Here is a 20,491-nt window from a genome sequence, read left to right on the forward strand (position 1 = left end):
ATTCAAACCTGCCACCTTAAACGACTTACTCAACCAAGGTCAAATATGTACCTTGGAATTATTCTACTCAGGAAACTTGACTGGAAGGTAAACGTGGAAGAACGCTCTAGGAAAGCCAATAGTGTCCTGTATGCCGGTAAGCCAACAAAACAGGCGGAATAAAACCCCACCTAGTACACTGGATGTACACGTTCCCCCGGAGGTCAGGTCTACGTAACCGGAACGACCCAGATTTATACCTGGCCAAGGACTGTCACTCCAGCAATACTTTCCAAAAACTCTTTGGGGAATATGTATGCTATTACAACAACAACAGCACCTATGATAACACCCATCCTCTTCTACTGGGTCACCTACCTTAAAAAAGACTTTGTCCAGAGCCAATGTGAAACGGATACATGCATGAGATCACTACGCACTGCACCCACCAAATCTTTGGAAATAAATGGGAATCTGCCACAGACCTAAACCTAGTATCGACGGCTATATATACAGTTGATTTCAAGCTTAACAAAAGAGTGCATAGCGGGATTTATTCTGATGAACTCGCACTAAACCTCTGTTTCTGCTTACCGAACTGCTCGGCGGCTCATAGCTTCCGCCCCTTCAGAACGGCCTACTACTATATATCTTCTGATAGCCAAGCTGATAGGAAAAACTCTAAAATCTAACGGGAAATTTGCTCAAGATGGGACATACCGCTAACCTCCTGCAAACACATACTAAAAGCTGAACTCATCGACGAAGTGGCTGCGGAGACCAGCCGCCATACTACCACGCAAATTTGGTTAGAAATTTATGTTAAGCGGTTCATAGCCCTCACTCGGCTTGACCGCTCTTCCCCCAGACTAATAGTCGTCGCACGGAAAAAGTCACTATCCTGCCGTAACTAAAATGCGCAACCACTTCTTCAACAAATTGAAATTGAAAAAATTGAAACTATGTACGTGTATGTATGTATGTATATAAATTTGTAACAATTTACTTATGTGAGGAACTTTACAATGTAGTGATATCGATATACTAAAAATTTCTTGAAAGTCGGCTCATCACTCGCCAAATGGAGCACGCCCAATCAATACGAAAGCCATTATTGAAATTAAATTGGCACTCAAACTGTACGACTCTTTCTAGCCATCAGCCACACTGATCATGAGCATATTTACATACTCTACATACATACATATGTAGCTTGTGGTCATAAATAAAATTTATGTGCTTTCGTACAGCGCTACGGAACTAAAAACACACGTCCACGCAATTGAAAGGGTCGTTAAAATTTTGTTGCCCTAATGTTGGCGGTCCAAGATGTTCAATTTGTGAAGAAACGTTTTTAGGATATATGTATATGTATGTATGTAGATATGTCACTATAACATTAAAACAGAAATTTGACCATTTAAGTTGACCGCTATTGCGTATACGCAACGTACATACATGTGATGGGTTTTCATTACGGATGTTAATTTTTCAGCTTTTTGCGATCCCGGCTACCATGGTAATACATAAGTAAGACGTCTTTATCAAAAGGAGAATAGAGGGACAGAAGAGCGTGACTTCATCAGAAAATAAGGCAGCAACAATCGATTCCAAGACTGGGAATATCCATAACATATACGTACATAGATGGAAATCAGGTATGATAACACTGATTGGGCCTTATCAGTGTGGCTTTAGGCATAAGAAATTCACTATTTTTACCTACATAAATATGTCTAACAATAAAAACCCCAGCAATAACTTGTTTGGCTTGGAGAATAATGTTCATAATAGCGTTAATTTAAGGAACCTAAAATACTTAAGAGAAAACAGCTGATTCCCTACAAAAATGAAGAAGAACTATTTAACTCTATTAAGCGAAAAATGTGAAAAATTGCTTGACGAAGTATAAAAGTTCTGACACTTCCTTGAGTAAAATATTTTTTTTTTATCACAACCAAAAAAACAAAATCAATGCGTTGGCGAAGATGCAAACAAGGAAGAGGCATTTTAGCAAGATTTGGCTGTTTTTTTTTTCAAAAATCGCATTAACTTTCAATTATAGCTTATCTACTTTCTAGCAAGAACATGTAAATCAAAAATTTCAGACTTTGTAGAATTGTAAAAATTGGACGAATTTTAACAAATTTTCATCAAGATTTGAAACTTTTAATATGATTTTTTTCAGTATGCATTTTTTTAGCTCAATAATTTTTAGGACTTACTTCTGTCCTCTCAAGCCGCTTATTGAGGGAGCCAACATATTTAACTAATAATTTATTACAAGCAACTTCCAGTCCTAAAATATTCGGCAATTCGAGGTCAACAGTAATGTGTGCAAAATCTCAATTATCTTTAAATATATTTGTCAGGTGCCAAATGCACTTACAAGTTTTTATTGGCCATAAAAATAAATGCGTTATTTAGTCATACTGCATATACTATGTACACATATGTATGTATGTATACATGTATGTAGTTATTTACATTTATTTTTACGTGCTTAAATATGTAAATATGTATGTATGTAGATATGTATGAATATAAAACAATTTTTCGTGACACTCAATACACATTACCTCCCGCCCACTATGGCTTCCGAAAAGCAACATATTTACATACTATGTGGTACTTATGTAAATAAATAAATAAAATAAAATAATTGTTGTTGACCATAATTATGGTCATGTTAATGGGTAATTAACACTTATCGTGTTGCAAACATAAATATGCACGGATATACATACATACCATACATACATATGTATGTATGTAAATAGTGTCATGTACCCAATTGGAAACACTTTTCAATGGGGGAGAGTGTGTGTAATAGTCTTCAAAATACATACATACCTTGAACATGTCACGCTCGTAAATAACCGATGACTAATCTTGTATATGTATAAACATTAGGGTGGTAAACAAAAAATAAAGTCGGAATTTTAATGCTCTCCCCCCTAGGATTGATCTAAACCGATAAAAAGTATACCCCTATTTTTTTTATTTTGTAATCAAAAAATATTTAAAGGTAGCTCTAAGCGCTCAAAGTTGTATTTTTATTTTATATGGGGAAAAAGCAAGTTTTCATAGAAATGGTATAAAATTCTTGAAAATCAATATTTTTCATATTTTTCGATCGAAAAGCTTTGTTCCTCTTCAGAAGACTTCCAAAAACAATACCCAATTGTTTATTTAACCATTTTAAGTATTATTGATTTTTTATAGCACCCCAAAACCTCAAAAAATGCAACGGTAGTGCTTATAAAAAATCGTTGGTATTAAAGATTGGTATAATAAACAATTGGATATTATTACTGGCAGTTTTCCAATCGAAAAATATTGATTTTCAAGAATTCTATACAATTTCCAGGAAAACTTTTTTTCTCTCAAAATACAAACAACATATATATATATATATAGAACAATCCTAGGGGTGAGAGCATTAAAACTCTTACTTTACTTTTCACATGCAATTTTGGACCACCTTAATAAACATTCTTAATAGGTACTTAATTTAAATATTGAACTGGCATTCTTGTCAGAGAGTTTCCTGCAGGGTATGCATGTATGTACATATAACATAAATAAGAGAAGCAAAATGTTATTAAACAAATATTTGGAAAAAACAAGTGAAAATCGTGACATATTTTGCCGCGTTTTTCTCGCTTAATTACTAAATATTTGTTTCGGAAAATCGTGCTTTATTATGCTCTACGTTTTTTGTATCTTCTTAATATATGTAAATATCGAATGCTGAAAAACTTTTAAAAATGTGCAAATTCATATTTCTGGTTTTTGAGCAACGAACAAGATTTGGTCGCCTTAACATAAAAAGGCCCTGTCTAACAGAGTTGTTTGAAAACTAAAGTTATTCAGTTATTAGCAGGGAACGGATTTTTAGGACCTAAAAACCTATAAAAAAGGCAAAATAAAGTAACGAAATAGGATGGAAAAGGCAAAATAAAATAGCGAAAAAGGCAGGAAAAGGCAAAAAAAGGTATTGAAAAAAAGGAAAATAAGGCACTAAAAAGACAGAAAATACGAAGAACAGTCAAAAAATAGATTTATTTTAGAAATGTTTATATTACAAGTAAAGTTATATGAAACATTTGTACTTTTGAATCTTTGACCATTTTATCCTTTCGAGTTTCTAACTCATAAAACTTTAATCTGTATAGTTGAAGTAACATTGAACCACAAGATGCATTTTGAAGTTTTCTGGCAGCATTTTCATTCGCGAAGAAAAACCTTGAATATATTAAATGTGCGCTCGACGTAAGTTGATACAAGTGGAGCCCAATTTAAATATGGAACGTTTGAAACGTTCATATTATCAGCAATAAGGGCGTTTTCCTCGCCCTTTACAATTTTATCCACACCCCTTATTGTCTCCAAGCCTACGTTAGCTGAGAAAACGGCTTTGAATTTTTTCAACACCAATTTGGCAAGAGGTCCCTGTGCTTCTATAAGCTGCATGGGCATGTGTATATTTTTTAATCTTAAAAAAAAAATATTGTAAATGCTATAATCACTTTTTTAAAGGTAGAAAAGGCAAAAAAAGGCAAATATCTTAAAAAAGGCAACTTCAAATGTGTATATATGGAATCAGGGAAAGCTACATCGTGGACATTCTTAACCGAATATACTCTCTTTAGCAGAAAAAAAGACAATTTCCATTAAATCCGTTCCCTGGTTATTAGTATACGTTTCTAATTTAATGATTCTGAAATTGTATGTTAATGCTATTAGGATTTAGTGAGTAATCTACCGACTTTTGAATTAACCTGGATTTTCTGTGGAAATTAGTGAGGGACCTTCTGTATTAACCCTGCAAACCATACTTTCGGAATAATCTGACTAGTAGAGAAATTTTAACGAATTCGTTAAGAAATCACTATTTCCTTTTTTGCTATTTTTCCGAATTCCTAAAATAAAATGGAAGTGCTGTGCACCCTTCGATTCTTTTACGAAATTTCTGAAGAATTAGTGACAGATAAAATGAAGATCGAAACTTTATATATTATTACAAATATTGACATAATGTTGAACAAAGTAAATAATAAACAAGTAAAAAATTAAAAAAAAAACATACTTACAAGTTAGTTGACATCTAATGCAGATTTAACCAACCTTGACTATTTCACGTAGGTACGCGAAGAAAATTGAGAAGGACTGCCACAGAAATAATGACGAACGTTATACAAAGTAGCCAATTTATAACCAAAAAGAAACAATTTAGTGAACTATAGACTTTTGTTATTTCGAGCAAGATTTTTTTTGTTTCAAGCCAAAAATAAAATACGAAATTTACCAGAAACTTTTTTAACAGTAATTAGTCGGAAATTTTTTGGTTTGATATATGATTTGTTTTGCATTGATGAACTGCAAGTTTGATCTCAAGAGTTAATTTAGGAAATTAAAGCTCAACTTTTATTAAAAAAACGCTCGCGATTTCCTACTGGCATGCCACGCGCATACCTTTTTACATTTTATAACAGCAAACACTCGTTTGATCTTTGCTCAAATTTGTAGCATAACTTTAGGCTAGAAATTACATAGCGCAGTAAATTTAATACATTTTTTCTTTTAACGAATGTGCCCAGCCAACCAGCACATACTGTTGTCCTCAAAAAAAAAAATTAAAATTAATGTTTGAATTTGCCCAAAAAATATTTTCACTTTTGTGATAGAATAGAGAAGTAAACGTAAATGCAGTTCGCTCAAAGCAGCGCACAGTGGTTCAAAACTGGAATTTAATGTTCATAATTCACTGGAGCCTTCATTTTTCAACTAATTTGATAATTTTTTTTTAATGAAAACTTATAAAATTAGAAAGAGACCAGTTGAGTCCCATTTTTGAATGTTTATATGTTTATATTAAATTTTTTAGTGCGAGGTGCGGAAAAAATAGCCATTTTGAGAAAAAAAATCGATTCTCCTGTGTGAGTTAATAAATTTTACATAATAAAGACTAGTTGAAAACAATTGTCGGGTTCCCTCAAAACGTAAAAAAAATCGCAAAAAAATTTAAATGTTAAAAAAAAAATTCACTTAAATTCATTTTTTTAAGAGTTTTTAGAAAAATTTTGGGTATGCGGTTTTATAGATCCTTTCAGTATAATAAAGTACAGATTGCTAGTTTCTAAGATTTTGCTTTGATTTTTAATCATTTTTTACGCAAACTTTTCGAGCACAACTGCATGTTGCTTAGTTTATATTCTTATTATATACAAATATTATTTAAACTGTTAATTACCAACATAAGTATGTAATAATTACCAACGCAAGCATTTTTTACAGTAGAAAAAATAATACCAATGTACAGAATAACAAAATTCAGCCTTTATTAAATTCTTCTTAAAAGGTTAAGAAACATGTTTGAGAATAGTTTCGTAACTATCAAACTATGGTACATTAAAACTAAACTAATGTAAAAAAAAAAATGTATCCCCCAAATAAAGCTTTTATTTAAAGCAAAAACTTATGCCATTTCGCGCGTTTCGCTGTCCAAATTGTAAAGAGTAAGAATGCCAGAGTGCCCCAAACGGAGCTGTTACAATTTGTGCCATCACCGATTTGCTCCAAAATCCACTTGGCGTGATGGGCGACATCGACGAAAACGACTGGTTGTGAACTCTTTTTGCAATCGACGCTTTGTGTTGAGGTAAGCGCCAGCAGCTGATTGTTGTGGATCATAGGTGAACCGGCGTCTTGCTCACAAGCGGCTTCTTGTTGCCCATATTTATATCCAATACACACCATGTCCGGTCCATAGAGGGGACCATACCTTTCCACACATTGTTCATCACTCAGTTGTGAGGCATTTAGCGACATGAGCTGCGTGTAAGGAATGTGCTGCAAACAAAGAAAAACTATTAGTTTTTGGTAAAATAAAGATTAGTCATGCGGTCACACACACACACATAGACACATATCAAAGCTATTAATGCAAAATGCCTTTTTCAACCCTAATGCCAGTAAGTTAAAGCTCAAGAAAACTAAGGGAATATTAAAAAGCACGTTTTGGTTTTGTATATACATTAGACTGTACCACCTTACAAACAAACACAAAAAGTTTCGCTGTTCAAAGTATTTTTGCAAATCAATTTCGAAATATATACATTTTTTTTTATGAGCCTAGTGGTCGAATTTTTACGGGAAACAAAAAAAATGTTCGTATTTTTAATCAGATATCTGAATACATATTCGAATATTCGGATACTCAAAAAATCCGGATCGAACTCAAAGACCTAGCGAAAATATTTTAGAGTCAGGGGTGTACTATAACAAACTTGTTGGCCCTTATGCATAAAAAGAGAGCTTAAGCTAACCAGGCAATTCTAGCAAGTGTCTTTTAACTCACCACAGTCATTGTCAATTCTGGCAACTATATTAAAAGCTCTTTAATGTCTTTGAAAAGACTAATTGAAAGATCTGAAGTATACATAATGGTGTTCGACTTGTTGCTAAAAAGTTTATTTTTAAATTAAATTAATTAAAAAAAATATGTACATGAATTTTTTTTTTAAAGCAAGAAAAACTAATAAAAGGAAGAAAATTTAGTTATTAAAGGAAAAATAGTAAAATTAAATTAAAAATAGTAAAATTAAATTGAAAATAAAGCAAATAAATAAAAATATATTCTTTTAATAAAATAATATTAAAAAACTGATTTTTCTTTCTAAAACAATAACATCTAACAATTAAAATAAAAATTAATTAGAAAAATTAAAAAAAAGAAAATCGTACTTAAAAATTAAATGAAATTAAAGAAAACTAATTTTATTTTAAAAACAAAATCTAAAAATTAAACAAAAGAAAACTAAAAAAGACAAAAAATTAAAGTAAGATCTTAAAAGTAAAATGAAACATTTTTTGTTTTCTTTTCAACTTATCAAATCTAAAACAAAAAGGAAAAAAGGGGAAAACACAGAAAATATTTAATTAAAAAGTACAAAAAAATAAAATTACATTAAGTACGCGTCTAAAAATTTAAAACAATAAACTCTTAAAAAAATTTAAAAAAATAGTTTCTTAAAATCAATGGATTTAAATAAATATATGTTCTATTTGTTTGTTTCTATTAATACATAATTAAATTAAAAGAAAAATATGTATAGTGAAAAAAATTCGCTGCACGAGGTTTCTAACCCGGATCTCTCAAACGGCACACCAGAATTGCCCTGTAAAACTACCGATCGAATGATCTCAAGCCCACGAGTTTGTACTGAAAGACGAGTTGGAGCTTAAGCTCACTTTTTATGCATCTTATGTTGTATAATGTAATGTTAAATTATGTTACGTCATGTTAAGTTATGTTCTGTTATGTTATCTATGTTGTTTTTGTACTATGATATGCTATGCTATTTAATGTTATTTTATGTTATGTTACGTTATGTTTTGTTCTACAATGCTTACTGAGCTCACCTGCTCTGTAGCAAACCAGCTGGTCACCTCAAACGTCTGCCGATCGATTGAGTCGCTTAGCATTTCTGGCGTCTCGCCGCTGCGGAATGTCTTCGAACTCAAAGCAATCGGTTTTACAGTGGGATGTGCGGGTGGAATATCACGTTCCAGCATTATAATCGCTATGTTATCGCGTAAAGTGCGTGCGCTGAATGTCTTCGGTTGATGTACGTGTGTCACGCCGTAAACCAGCGTGTGCTCGGTGCGTTGATAACGATTCAATGTACCCATAACAACTTTCAGCTCAGCCGGGTGACGCGATGTCTGCGTGCGGTAACTACATACATACATACATACATACATAAATATTTATAAACAAACGCATATGTAGATAAATATTGAAATATACGATTCTATAGTAATTAATAAACCAAAGTGATTGATAAGATTAAATTGTTTATGTTTTTTTTTTATGATACAAGTATTTATGTATGTATGTATGTATTTTGCGAGCATGCGCTTGCTGCGTGAACTTACTTGTGTACACACTGTCCGACGGTGAGTACTACAGAGGGGGCAATTACAGCGCCACCGCATATGTGTCCCTCTCCGAAAATGTAGTCTTCCAATGCTAAGCGTATGGAGGCCTGATAGCGCGCATGCTCCAACGATGCCTCACTGCCATTTATGCTGCTGGGATAGTTATTGAAAGGCTGTTCGGCGGCATTGGATTGTGTGAAGCCTGTAAAAGAGAAACAAATTTTTTTATTTACTTATTATCCTAATTCGTATTTCATAAAATTTATGGTATTTTTGCTTCATCTTTTTCATAATACATTTCATACAAGCTTCTGGTCTAGCGCATTGTCGGCACGTAATCAGCGTTAAAGTGAAAAAAGTATGCAGTTATTGCTAACAACCGGCACGTGTTTGACTTTAGATAAGGTTTAGATTTACACTTATTCTTCACACTGCATTAATTACGGGATATGTAGCTTTGTACTATAAATCCACACTGTTATCGATTTGAAAAATTTCCGAAATTTATAATAGTGATAATGAGCGTAAATTAATTATGAAATGATAAAATTGAAATTTTGGTCAATAAGTACGCAAGCACTTTGTCAGAAGTTGTACACCTGTGGCGTCACGTATAGGTATATCCATACATGTATATAAGTAGGTTTATTATTGCTCAACTTTTCTATTTTCAATTTGCAAAATATTAGAATTGATTTCCATATTTAATTATTTTATGCCTCAAAGATTTTAAAAATTTCATACTAAATATGAAGAGCGATCATTCCCTTTTCTGTAACTACTTCATCACATAAAAAAAAATATTTTAAACAGCAAAATTTCTCACCTGTTGAAAAAACTGGTCTTGCAGATATTTGATATAGAAAAAGTATACTTATTAATTTTTATTATTAAGGGATTTGTATGAAATAAAAATATCTACATAAAAAGTACAAAGGTATGTAATATTTTTATATTCGAAAAGGCTATTGAGTTGTAATTAAATTTTATAGTACTAGTCGTTTGCAAATGTGTAGCTATTTTTATGCCGCATCTGTTGAGAAACATATTTAAATATTTTTATATTAATGTTGCGGAATTTTCCGCACATCGGGCCTTGGTAAACTTGATGAACTTTGTAACTGCCATCTAAGTATTTGTATAATCATCACACATTCTTTAACTAAAAAATTGATGAAATGTTCGCATTGCATTGATAAGAGCATTCCGAGCATATACATACCTACGTGCACCGTACATACATAGATATGCAAGTAGGTACGTATGAACATTAAGATTGGTCGCGAAGAAAATTTGTCATTTACCAGAATTTAAATTTTTTCCTTTTTTGACCGGAAAACAGCAACCAAGGATTTTTTCAAAAAGTTTTTAATACATCTTAAATTTCTTAGAAAGAAAATCATTACATGCCGGTTTCAGGTCAAAAAAAATAATAACTTTACTTCTGAGGGTAATTTTTTTTTCAGTAAGACCATCAAAATAAAATATTTGATTTTTTTTCTTTTTTTATCCAGTATACATATGTACATGTGTATAATATTTTATTTACTTTTTTTTAATTTCAAATGTGTTTTTCGACCATGGAAATTGATTCCTTGACCCAAGTACAGTAAAAACATGTGTTTTAAACTTTTTAAAAATTTCATTGGTATCGTTTTGATTTCATAAAATAAAATAAAATTAAACCCCTATTTTTGAAAATAAATTTAAAGGCCAAGTAACATTTTCTTATCCAAAGAAACTATGTCTCCTGAATCCTTCATCTCAAAATATTAAAAAAAAAAACTGATTACAAAAAAATTAATTAAAATACAGCAGCTGCGCTGGCTTGGTGATGTTGTTCGTATGAATAAGACGCTATACTAGAGTGCTCTATTCGACTCGGCGAAAGTCGCTTAAAGTCGGTAAAAAAACGCCAAAAAAATAGAAGTCATAAGCTGAAAATCTAGAATCCAACCTGAAGAGTAACTAAGTCAAAATTACTGCACACTCTAATATGCAAATATGTATATATGTGGTATGTGCAGCAATACCTGACCTTAAAGTTAATCTGATAGTCAAAATATTGATAATGCTCTATAAAAAGTGTTTATATGTAAATAAATAAAGATTTATGTTTCGAATATTTAACGGCTGGCGAGAGGCAAATTATACTACCTTAAAAATAAGTGCAACTACATACATATATATGCAGGCACAAGTATGTAAGTTCATATGTACATATGTATGCATAAATATATAAATATATATAAATTTAGTTAGGTATATTTAAAAATTATTCAGGTCAGTGTAATCAGAACACATGCTTACTTATATAAATAAATATGCTACTGAAATTGCTATATGAATGTACATACATAGGTACTAAATATGTGCAAACATATAAGTGTACTTATTCGGGTTCGAAATTCAGTAATTCGAATAACAGCCGCATTCCTTTTCTATCTAGTTGCAAAATAATTATATATAGACGAACAAAATTAATTCTGGAATGTGCGCTATTTCAGGGTAATCGCGATTAGACTACAGATGTTTAAGCCTTACTCCAGCGAGATAAGAAAACAGCTGCGGCAATAAGACTCGGAAACGATTTAAGTCCTGCGGCATAAGATTTTAAGGTACAATGACCGGTCAGGGCTCCAGGGTATTCGCTCAGTGCCCGCTGGGAACAACGTTGCCACAAGAACTTCTATGCCACCCAAGTCAAGAAAAAAGTATGCAGTTTCCTAAAATGTCACAGCTGATTAGGAAGTAGTTCGAGGTGATCACAAGAGAGTTGTTCGTCGACCAGTCAGAGAACATATCGGTACGAGTTGTGTCCATATTACGTGGGACAACCGATATGGGGGTACATGTTTAAGCTTCTAATAGGTATTAGCTATTTAGTCGACTGTCTCCTTTATTTCGGCCACCTCTGTGTGAAATACACTGCAGAAACCGGACAGCCTTAACATAAGATCCTCGGGGTTGTTGACAGTACATACACGCCTCTTTCATTCTAGAAAATGTTAACTGGACATCTTTTTTAGAGTCTACCACTATCTCATTCAATCTTTAGAGATATGTGCGTAGTGAAAGATCCGATCGGGGCCAGTCTCTTTTGGTTTGACGTCGAAGCTTCGAAAGATTGGCAAATATCCACACTCCAAAATACTTGATCTTATTAGAGAATACAAGTGGAATGCCAGCGATCGATTTAAGATTACATAGAGTGTTCAGAAACATTCCTCTGACGTTGAGTAACATGTCGTCAGCGTAGGCCGTATCCTCCTTTCCAGTTCGTGCAGGACGTCGCTGATGACAGCGAAAATATGAGAGACGAACATTCCCTGCGGGCCTGCAGAGGCACTGCCCCACTCTAATAGGACAGTTCTATCGTGAATCATGTGGGGATAAGCTTTCAGCTCGCAGTCAAGAAAAATTCAGTTAGGCTTATCGCAAATCTGACTAAACACCTATGTATGTAGCTATTTTTCTGCTATAAATAAATGTGAATATATTAATAAGTACGCTTGCACTCGTGTATAAAAGAATTACTAAGGGTAGAAAAAATTATTAACCCCAAATACTGAAGCTCAATTTGTTAGGATGATTATGAAAACTACAAAAATTTATTTTTTTGCAATTAAGAGACTACACGATTACAGACCTTTTTATGAATTTTCTTTAGCAATTTTAAATATCTAAACTAAATCGATCTGCAGTAAGAGTCCTTACTGGCGTCATCACAGGACACTGTGCTATATGTAGCACCAATGCTTCAACGGTCTCGAATACCAACAAGTACTCTCTGCAGGGGCTGCCATGATGAGGATGAGGGAATTTGCCACTATCTGCGTCGATCTCCAGATCAACAGACGAAGCGTCTCAAGCACTTGGGTTCACGCTTTTTCAACGGTCTGAGCAAAGTAGCAGAGGTGGAACTGTTAGATCTCCTCGGCTTCATCAGGGATAGTAATTGGTTCAGTAAAATAATGGCTTAAAGCTATTCTTTCGATTTAGGTACGTGGTTCCTCCTCACACTCACTAAAAGAGGGCACTCACAATGCACAAATCTGTCTCCGAGTGAAAGTATGCTATAATCCACACACGCCCTCCTAACCTAACATGCATACTAGACCGTACCAGAAAAAAAAGTACACCATACACCTTCGAATCTAAAGTATTTTTAGAAGGCAATTTCAAAAAAAAAAAAATTCTAGCCGAACGTGGGGTCGCTTTTTTAGATTTTTCGTCATACTTGCGGGATTTTCAGTCGGATCTAGTGCTTACCCACCATATCTCAGTACTTATGTAGCTCTCTAACGTACCACCGTAATGTCAGTAAAGCTCGCCAAAAATTATTAAGCTTTTGCGATAGAAATATTTCGATTCGAAGGCAATTTCGATTTTTTTCGCCTGCTTACATTTGTCGTCATAACTTCGGCGTTTATAGTCGGCTCTAGAAGAATGACAAGTATGTCGATGTTTTTGACTCGATAAGAAGATTTTTATATTTTAAAGTTGAAGTACTTTTTTTGCTTTTTTATATGTACATATTTTAATAAGTTGTCAGAGTTCAAATAGGTAGTTATAATTGTTAGTTATTTTGTATTAGAACACCGATTTGTCCTCCGATAGGCTATGAATTCTGCACTCTACTTTTTCGGAAGATAAATAGCAAGAATCAGTGAATTCTTTGTCTGATTGGTTAACAAAATTGTCATCTTGCCTCATCTTTTTTTCTCACTAGTCTCTTCGTGTCTCCGGCATCTCCATCCACATTATATTCGCGTATATCTACATACATACATATGCACATTAAAATTTTAGAATTGGATATTTATAAATTCACTGAGAGTTCCACTTTTTCATGGATGTATATAGGCGTCACCGAAAAATGTAAAAAGCGACGCAAAGGATCCTACAAAAATTTTTTTTCCTTGCAAAAATACTTTCAACTCAAAGGGTAAAGTCCAGTGCATAGGTTAGTTTATACAATACTGCATTCAGTTCAGAGAAATGCATTTATGTTAATTTATTCAATTCCAATATATTTTAACTGCATCACTTCCTGCATGTTTTTCATTCTATTTTTAATTGTCCCAACAAAAGTTTATAAAAAACCGTTAACCAATAAGTTCCTATGTACCTGCATCTTTTTGCGCGTTATATTAGCTGAACGTTTTTACTAACATAAAATCTATTGAATTTTTCTCACTCTCAATTGTCCGTCTACGCATTAAATATGCAAAATACTTAGCAGCGCTTAGACTGAGAATTCAATTTATTGGCGCGTGCCAAAGGGCACTGAAATGTCAGCACCTGTTTACATATAAAATTATATCTACAAACATATGTACATATGTATGTAACATTAGCCATGACAATGAACCACTATAGATAGCACTTCAATTATAAACAAGTAAATGTTAGAAAAAGAAAACATTGTATAAAAATTGTGGTGGGTCATTAACTCGTTATCATAACATAGCTTAGACACTCAATCACTCACAAAACCAACTTTTTTTTTAAATTTTTTATTTTTTAATTCTGCGCAATTCTTTTGGCATTAGCTGTCACTTAAATTCTCAATTACCGCATTTAAAAGAAACCACTTGCGGAAATGCAGTAAAAACACTTGGCGTTATTGATCGCATGTAATCACAAAGCAATTGTTTTCATTTTTATTTTTTTTTATTTTATTTGCAGCGATAACTTTTTTTATCATCCTCACTTACTTGAATGCATTTCACTGCATAGAAATGCCAAAATGAAGATTTTGACAAGTTGTTGTGAGCTTTCGGCGCGATGCATTTTCCAGCAGCTTTCGGTAGTAGCACTCCTCGGAAGTTATGTAGATTGAATTCAATTTTAAAACCGAACTCAGAACGATTCTTTGGGCTATCAGAGCTCCACTACCGATGTTCCGCTTTGTAGCGGCGCCAATTCTCAATTGATTTTCTAAATTCAACAGCAAATGGAATGAAAACGACAGCACAGTGACGCCGACGGTTTTGCTTTACTTTGGACAACACATACGGCTCTACGTCGATATGTGCATACATATGTATGAATGTAAGTATGTATGCACTAGTAAGTTCGTACTTACTTACCTATCCATAGATAAGTACCTAACTATATATATTTGTATGGATGTACATTAGGGTGGTCCAAAATAAGTAAAGTCGGAATTTTAATGCTCGACCCACTTGGATTGTACTACACTGAGGGAAAAAAATATTATAATCAAATAGAAACGTAATTGATCTTACTATAAACGTCAACGAAAGTACTGGATATTGGTAAATATTCAATTCAATTACGCGCATATTAAAATGACCGCGTTCGTACTGAAAAAGCATCCGTGAAGTGAATAATCAAGACAAAAACTAAAAAAAAAAATTTATTTGCACGTTGCCTGCAGTGGAATTCGAACCCGACCATCTCCGGATATCAACAACTTGTGGCAAGCATCTTTGCGCACTCAGCCACACCCAGGCATATAAATTTCCTTTCAAATGTTGAATATCCATCAACACCACAGCACGCGATTTGTACGGATAAACATGTATGTACTATGTATGTATGTGTGTGTTGTGACCGCTCTCAGAGCGGGGCTCTGCATGCTTGGGGTGCGTATGTACACTTTACATATATATACATACTCAGATGTGAACAGTAAAATACGTGCGTAATAAATTTTGTATGAAAATATTATTTTTAAATACGAACATTTTTAAACGATTATCAAATATAAAGTATTCATTTTTACTATGCATTATTTCCCTCAGTGTACATCGAAAAAATATACCAATATTTTTTTTTATTTTGAAATCAAAAAATATTTAGAGGTCGCTCCAAGCGCTCAAAATTTTCCATGTATTTTATATGGAAAAAAACAAATTATCGTAGAAATGTCATGGAGGTCTTGAAAATCAATATTTTTCTTCGAAAAGTTGCATTTTTCCCATATAAATAACTATAAAAACTTTGAGCGCTTTGAGCGCCCTCTAAATATTTTTTGATTTCAAAATAAAAAAGAATGTATATGTATAGAACAATCCTAGGGGGTGAGAGCATAAAAATTCCCACTGTACTTTTTCACATGCACTTTTGGACCACCCTAATGTACACACGTACGTTGTTCTATTCATATTTATATTCCGGAGCGGCTCAGGCTAATAGTCCCTTAAACTGATCATAAATTTTTTAATCACCTTTTATTATTGATCGTATGATATGTATTTAAATAATTTATTTATTAACTATAAATATTTTTTTTACTAAGGTACAGCGTATACACTGCCTCTTCCATATACTAAATGAAATACTACATACATTGCATTAGACCGTACCAGAAAAAAAGTTTTGCGTACACCGTGTTATTATGGCCAAACGTAGCGGTAGTAGTATTATTCATATCTGCGGCATTTACAGCTGGATTTTAAAGTATGATATGTATACTGATGTTCTTGTCTCAAAGAGAAAATTTTATTGTTCTAAAGTTCAGTGATCTCAAGCACCTCGTTTTAAGTACTTAACCACCGGAGCTCCGTTCTTACTACTTTAACGTACCACTCTAATGTCAGTAAACTAAAGCTCGCCAAAAATAATCAAACTTTTGCAAAAAATAATTTTGATTATTCAATTAGAACTATGTAATATATAAAAATAATAATTTATTGCCGAATGTTGTCACCAACAAAAATGTATAGAGGTTCTAAACTTTTTTTATCTTTTAATTGCCTTACTTTAGCCTTAGCGGTGTATGGCGAACTTTTTTTATTTTCCTGTTGGGTGGCACGGCCTAATGTATGTACATATGTAAGTACATACATACCAGCTCATAGCTTGCGTACCTGTCATATGGCTAACTTTGTTTTACATAAGTGGCGGCTAACAAGTAAAAGGCATTACCATCTTCTTTAAGCTTTCGAACGATTTTATATACATATGTAAGAGTCACTCAAAAACAACGGTTTAAAAAGCTTCTTCCGTTTTATACGTTTCGGTCGTTTTATTTCATCGACGACAACCAGACCCGTCCATGGAAAATAGATAGAAAACTTGTAAAGGATTTTTCCGCAAGATATCTATATTTTGCTCGTTACAATCTTAAGTAAACCAGTCTCGAGCTTTTTTAAACCCTCTCCGATTAAGCTTATATAGACATCATTGCCAAATAATGACAGAATACCAGATTGCGCTCATCTGAGAGGATTTTTGAGAATAATTTGTATGTGACGTCAACTTGGTGCAGTTGTGAGAAGAAATTTAGCAAGAAAAACCTAAACAATTTGAACAAGTGTGACGTCATACAAACAGCGATTCTTTAAATAGTCATCACTGCCGGCTTTTAATCAATATACACCAGTTTTGCCCAAGAGAGAGCTTTTATCCTGTTTCTGCGTCAGTGATGACGTTACATGTATCAGGTAATCATCTCTAAAACATCTCTAAAATCTTCGCTATTGAAATCTACGCCCGCGAATATCTGCATAGGAGTACCAAAGGGGCCGATATTAATGTCATTTAAAACCGCCAGGGACTATAAAAAGCCCTAGCATCATGCAAAGTCGCATGAAAATCCCGCACAACAATGTTACGTTTAGGGGCCACCGGCTATAGGGTTTTGTTGGCAAAGAAAAGACTGACCTTCTGGCAAAACGTGGAGCCCAACGGCGACTATAGGGTTCAGAGTATTTCCGTGGACCAACCAAAGGATACACGGCGAAGTTTATAAGGGCCGTTTGCACCATCTCTGGTTAATTCTAACACCCAGTTAAACGTTAATTCTAACACCCAGTTAAGAGACTGAGAACTCTGTCAAGGGACTGCACTGTTAAGGTGTCGACTGGCAAAGTAGTAGGTTTTATAGGCTGGAGTATTATAAATAAGTCGTAGACTCAAACATTTTCCTCGCTTCATTAACAGAGCAATCTTCAGTTTGGTCAGCTTTAAATTTGAAAAAGTTAATAAATACATGTGGAACTGTTATAAGACATATAAAAAATGTATTAATTAAATAAAACTAAGCGCCATAGATGCCCGCCCGTTTATCATCAATTTGAAACCGCACCTGGCAGCGATTCTAATGCGAATACCGCAACAAAGGTAACAACAGCTTTCGTTATTTATGGCTACTATGTAGATATGTATAGCTGACTGAGTTTTACTGCTGTTTCATATTATGTGAGCTGTATATACTAAAATTGTTGTTTTTAAACTTTTTTGTTGCTATTGATAGCAGTTATTGCCTATGTCAAATTCGCAAAATACCGATAACGTTTTTTACGTCACAGCAAATATAGTGGGTCTGTGTGGTAAAAAGTCTGATTACATTACTTCTAATCTATACCAAAAAAAAATATAGCCCCACTTTTTTATTTTGAAATAAAAAAATATTTAGAGGTCGCTCAAGGCGCTCAAAGTTTTCCATGTGTTTTATATGGGGAAAAACAACTTTGCGTAGAAATGGTGTAGAATTTACAATACCCAATTGTTTCTTTAACCATTTTTTATGGTAACTATATTTTATTGGTCCGCCAAAGTCCCCAGAAATTGCAATGGGGGACCAATTACAAATCCCTAGTATTAAAATTTTTTTAAATAAACAATTGGATATTAATGTTGGAAGTCTCCTTAAAAAATACTGATTTTCAAGAATTCTATACCATTCCTATGAAAAGTGTTTTTTCCCCATATTAAATACATGTAACTCCTTAAATATTTTTTGATTTCAAAATAAAAAATATGGGTATACTTTTTGAACAATCCTAGGGGGTGGCGCCATTCCGCAATTCCGTCTTTACTGTTTTTGGACCACTCTAATGTACATATGTATTTACTTGGTCGATTTGTTTAAACTAAAGTTGGAGAAGAATTAACTTCCCCGTTGCTCTCTCATTTCGAACTGAATTATTTTGCATAACAAGCGTCAGAAATGTATGTATGCATTTATTTGAATTCGTATTATTGAATTCACAGAATCTTTTTCGGAAGCTTCAACACTTTCATCAAGAAGTTTCTGTTCGATTTTAAATTTCTGCATTTGTGTTTCATTGAGGCTGAAATTTGTAATTTTTGTATTCTCCAACCCACTTTAGAGTGCACACGTAATTTGCATGCAAAGGTAACAAACATTAACGTTTACTTCTCTGTTGAGGAATAATTCAATAGTTTGTATGTATTAGGGGTTCGGTAGACGCGGCTGAGTTAGCTTAGATACCTTCAATCGAGCTTGCTGATTCAAATACTGTATGTGTACATATTTTTTTTAAGTTTTGTTTATTTTTGCTTTTTTTCACGTGCTGTCAAAAGACATGGTTCCTTATCAGTATTAATTTATGTATTCATTTAATTTTATGTTACGAATTGAAGTAACTATTTACTAATAAAAAATGTTCTTATTTAAAGCAATTTATTTTAAATCGCGAAATCTCGACAAAATTTGAACTTTGGCCACCAGCTATAACTCAGCAAGTTCATGGATTTATATGAATAGGTTGCAATATGTCATGTCAAATTTATCAGCTTTCAAATCAAAGTTGTGTCGAGCTTTTGCGATTTAAAAAAAAAAATTAAACCTCGGTAGCAGCCTCTTAAAATTTGTTCTAAATTTGAAAATTTCGTAAATGTCTTTATCTTGTGTGGGGAACATACAAAATTAAAAAGTGGCTATTTTCAAGGACCGCCCTAATACGCATCTATATAAACGAAAGACGAGAAACCAAGGAGATCTCGTTGTGATGGAAGAAAAGCACGCTTCCAGAGTTTTGTATACAATACAAGAAAAGGGCTCCGTGAATCATTATAAATGAATTTAGACCGCCGTTGAAATTGTTAATTCAAAAGGTGTTAATTTCATAGAGCCATCTGAAGCTGTATTTAGGAAAAAAATTAATACATATTTACGTTAGAGTGCGCCTCTTTTTTCAACTTTTACCCACAAAGCAAGACTCCCCTTCGAAAATTTTTCAAATCGGATAATGAAAAGACTTGCCTAAGAGCCCTAACGCCTCTATAACTACCAAAGCGGACGAAATGGAAATGGCGTAGACATATTTAAGATCAGCTTGCACGAATCTAATGAGTGATACAAAAAAGAATTAGCTACAGGTCGGCCATCTTGATCTTGTTAATGCATCAGCAGTACATAGAGCCGAGGAGAATGGTATGTACGCCATTATTTGCTTGTAAAAGAAGAATCGGTATTGAAGCTTGTTTTTAAAATCATTTCAGGTCACTAAGAAATTGATTTTTGATAACACAAGTACTGTATACATTTTTACAAGTTCAAGGCAACATAAGCATAGCCTCAGCGTCCAAAATACGATTCTCAAAAATACGCATTACATTTCTGTTATCAAACAATTTATTATTGCATACATAAGCATGTATTTTCATTAAGATCAGCAAAGCGACAAGAAGTTTGTATAGGACATGTTTATAAAATACTGCGCCTTAACATAGAAGGTCAAAAAATACCCTTATCTTTAAATTATTAGCCCCCTACAGCGATACGATTTTTCTAAAAAAAAAAACTCAGTGCGTGTAGTCCCTACGCGCGGAAGAAGTGAAACTT

General features: G+C 33.4%; 2 protein-coding genes across 2 annotated transcripts in view; both read right to left on the reverse strand.

Moving 5' to 3' along the window:
* The window catches only part of LOC118733172 (glutamate receptor-interacting protein 1), a 179,760-nt gene that overhangs the window by 118,543 nt on the left and 40,726 nt on the right, over positions 1 to 20,491 (reverse strand). The window lies entirely within an intron of this gene.
* LOC118733176 (trypsin II-P29-like) lies at positions 6,310 to 14,897 on the reverse strand. Its single transcript, XM_036462457.1, has 4 exons — positions 14,646 to 14,897; positions 8,923 to 9,127; positions 8,407 to 8,722; positions 6,310 to 6,834 (listed from the first exon to the last, which is right to left on the reverse strand). Exons 1-4 carry the CDS (start codon positions 14,719 to 14,721, stop codon positions 6,448 to 6,450), a joined length of 984 nt encoding a protein of 327 aa, XP_036318350.1. The 5' UTR covers positions 14,722 to 14,897; the 3' UTR covers positions 6,310 to 6,447.

This window comes from Rhagoletis pomonella, unplaced genomic scaffold (assembly GCF_013731165.1).
Source record: "Rhagoletis pomonella isolate Grant_MI unplaced genomic scaffold, Rhpom_1.0 Rhpom_scaffold_00002, whole genome shotgun sequence".
NCBI lineage: Eukaryota > Metazoa > Arthropoda > Insecta > Diptera > Tephritidae > Rhagoletis > Rhagoletis pomonella.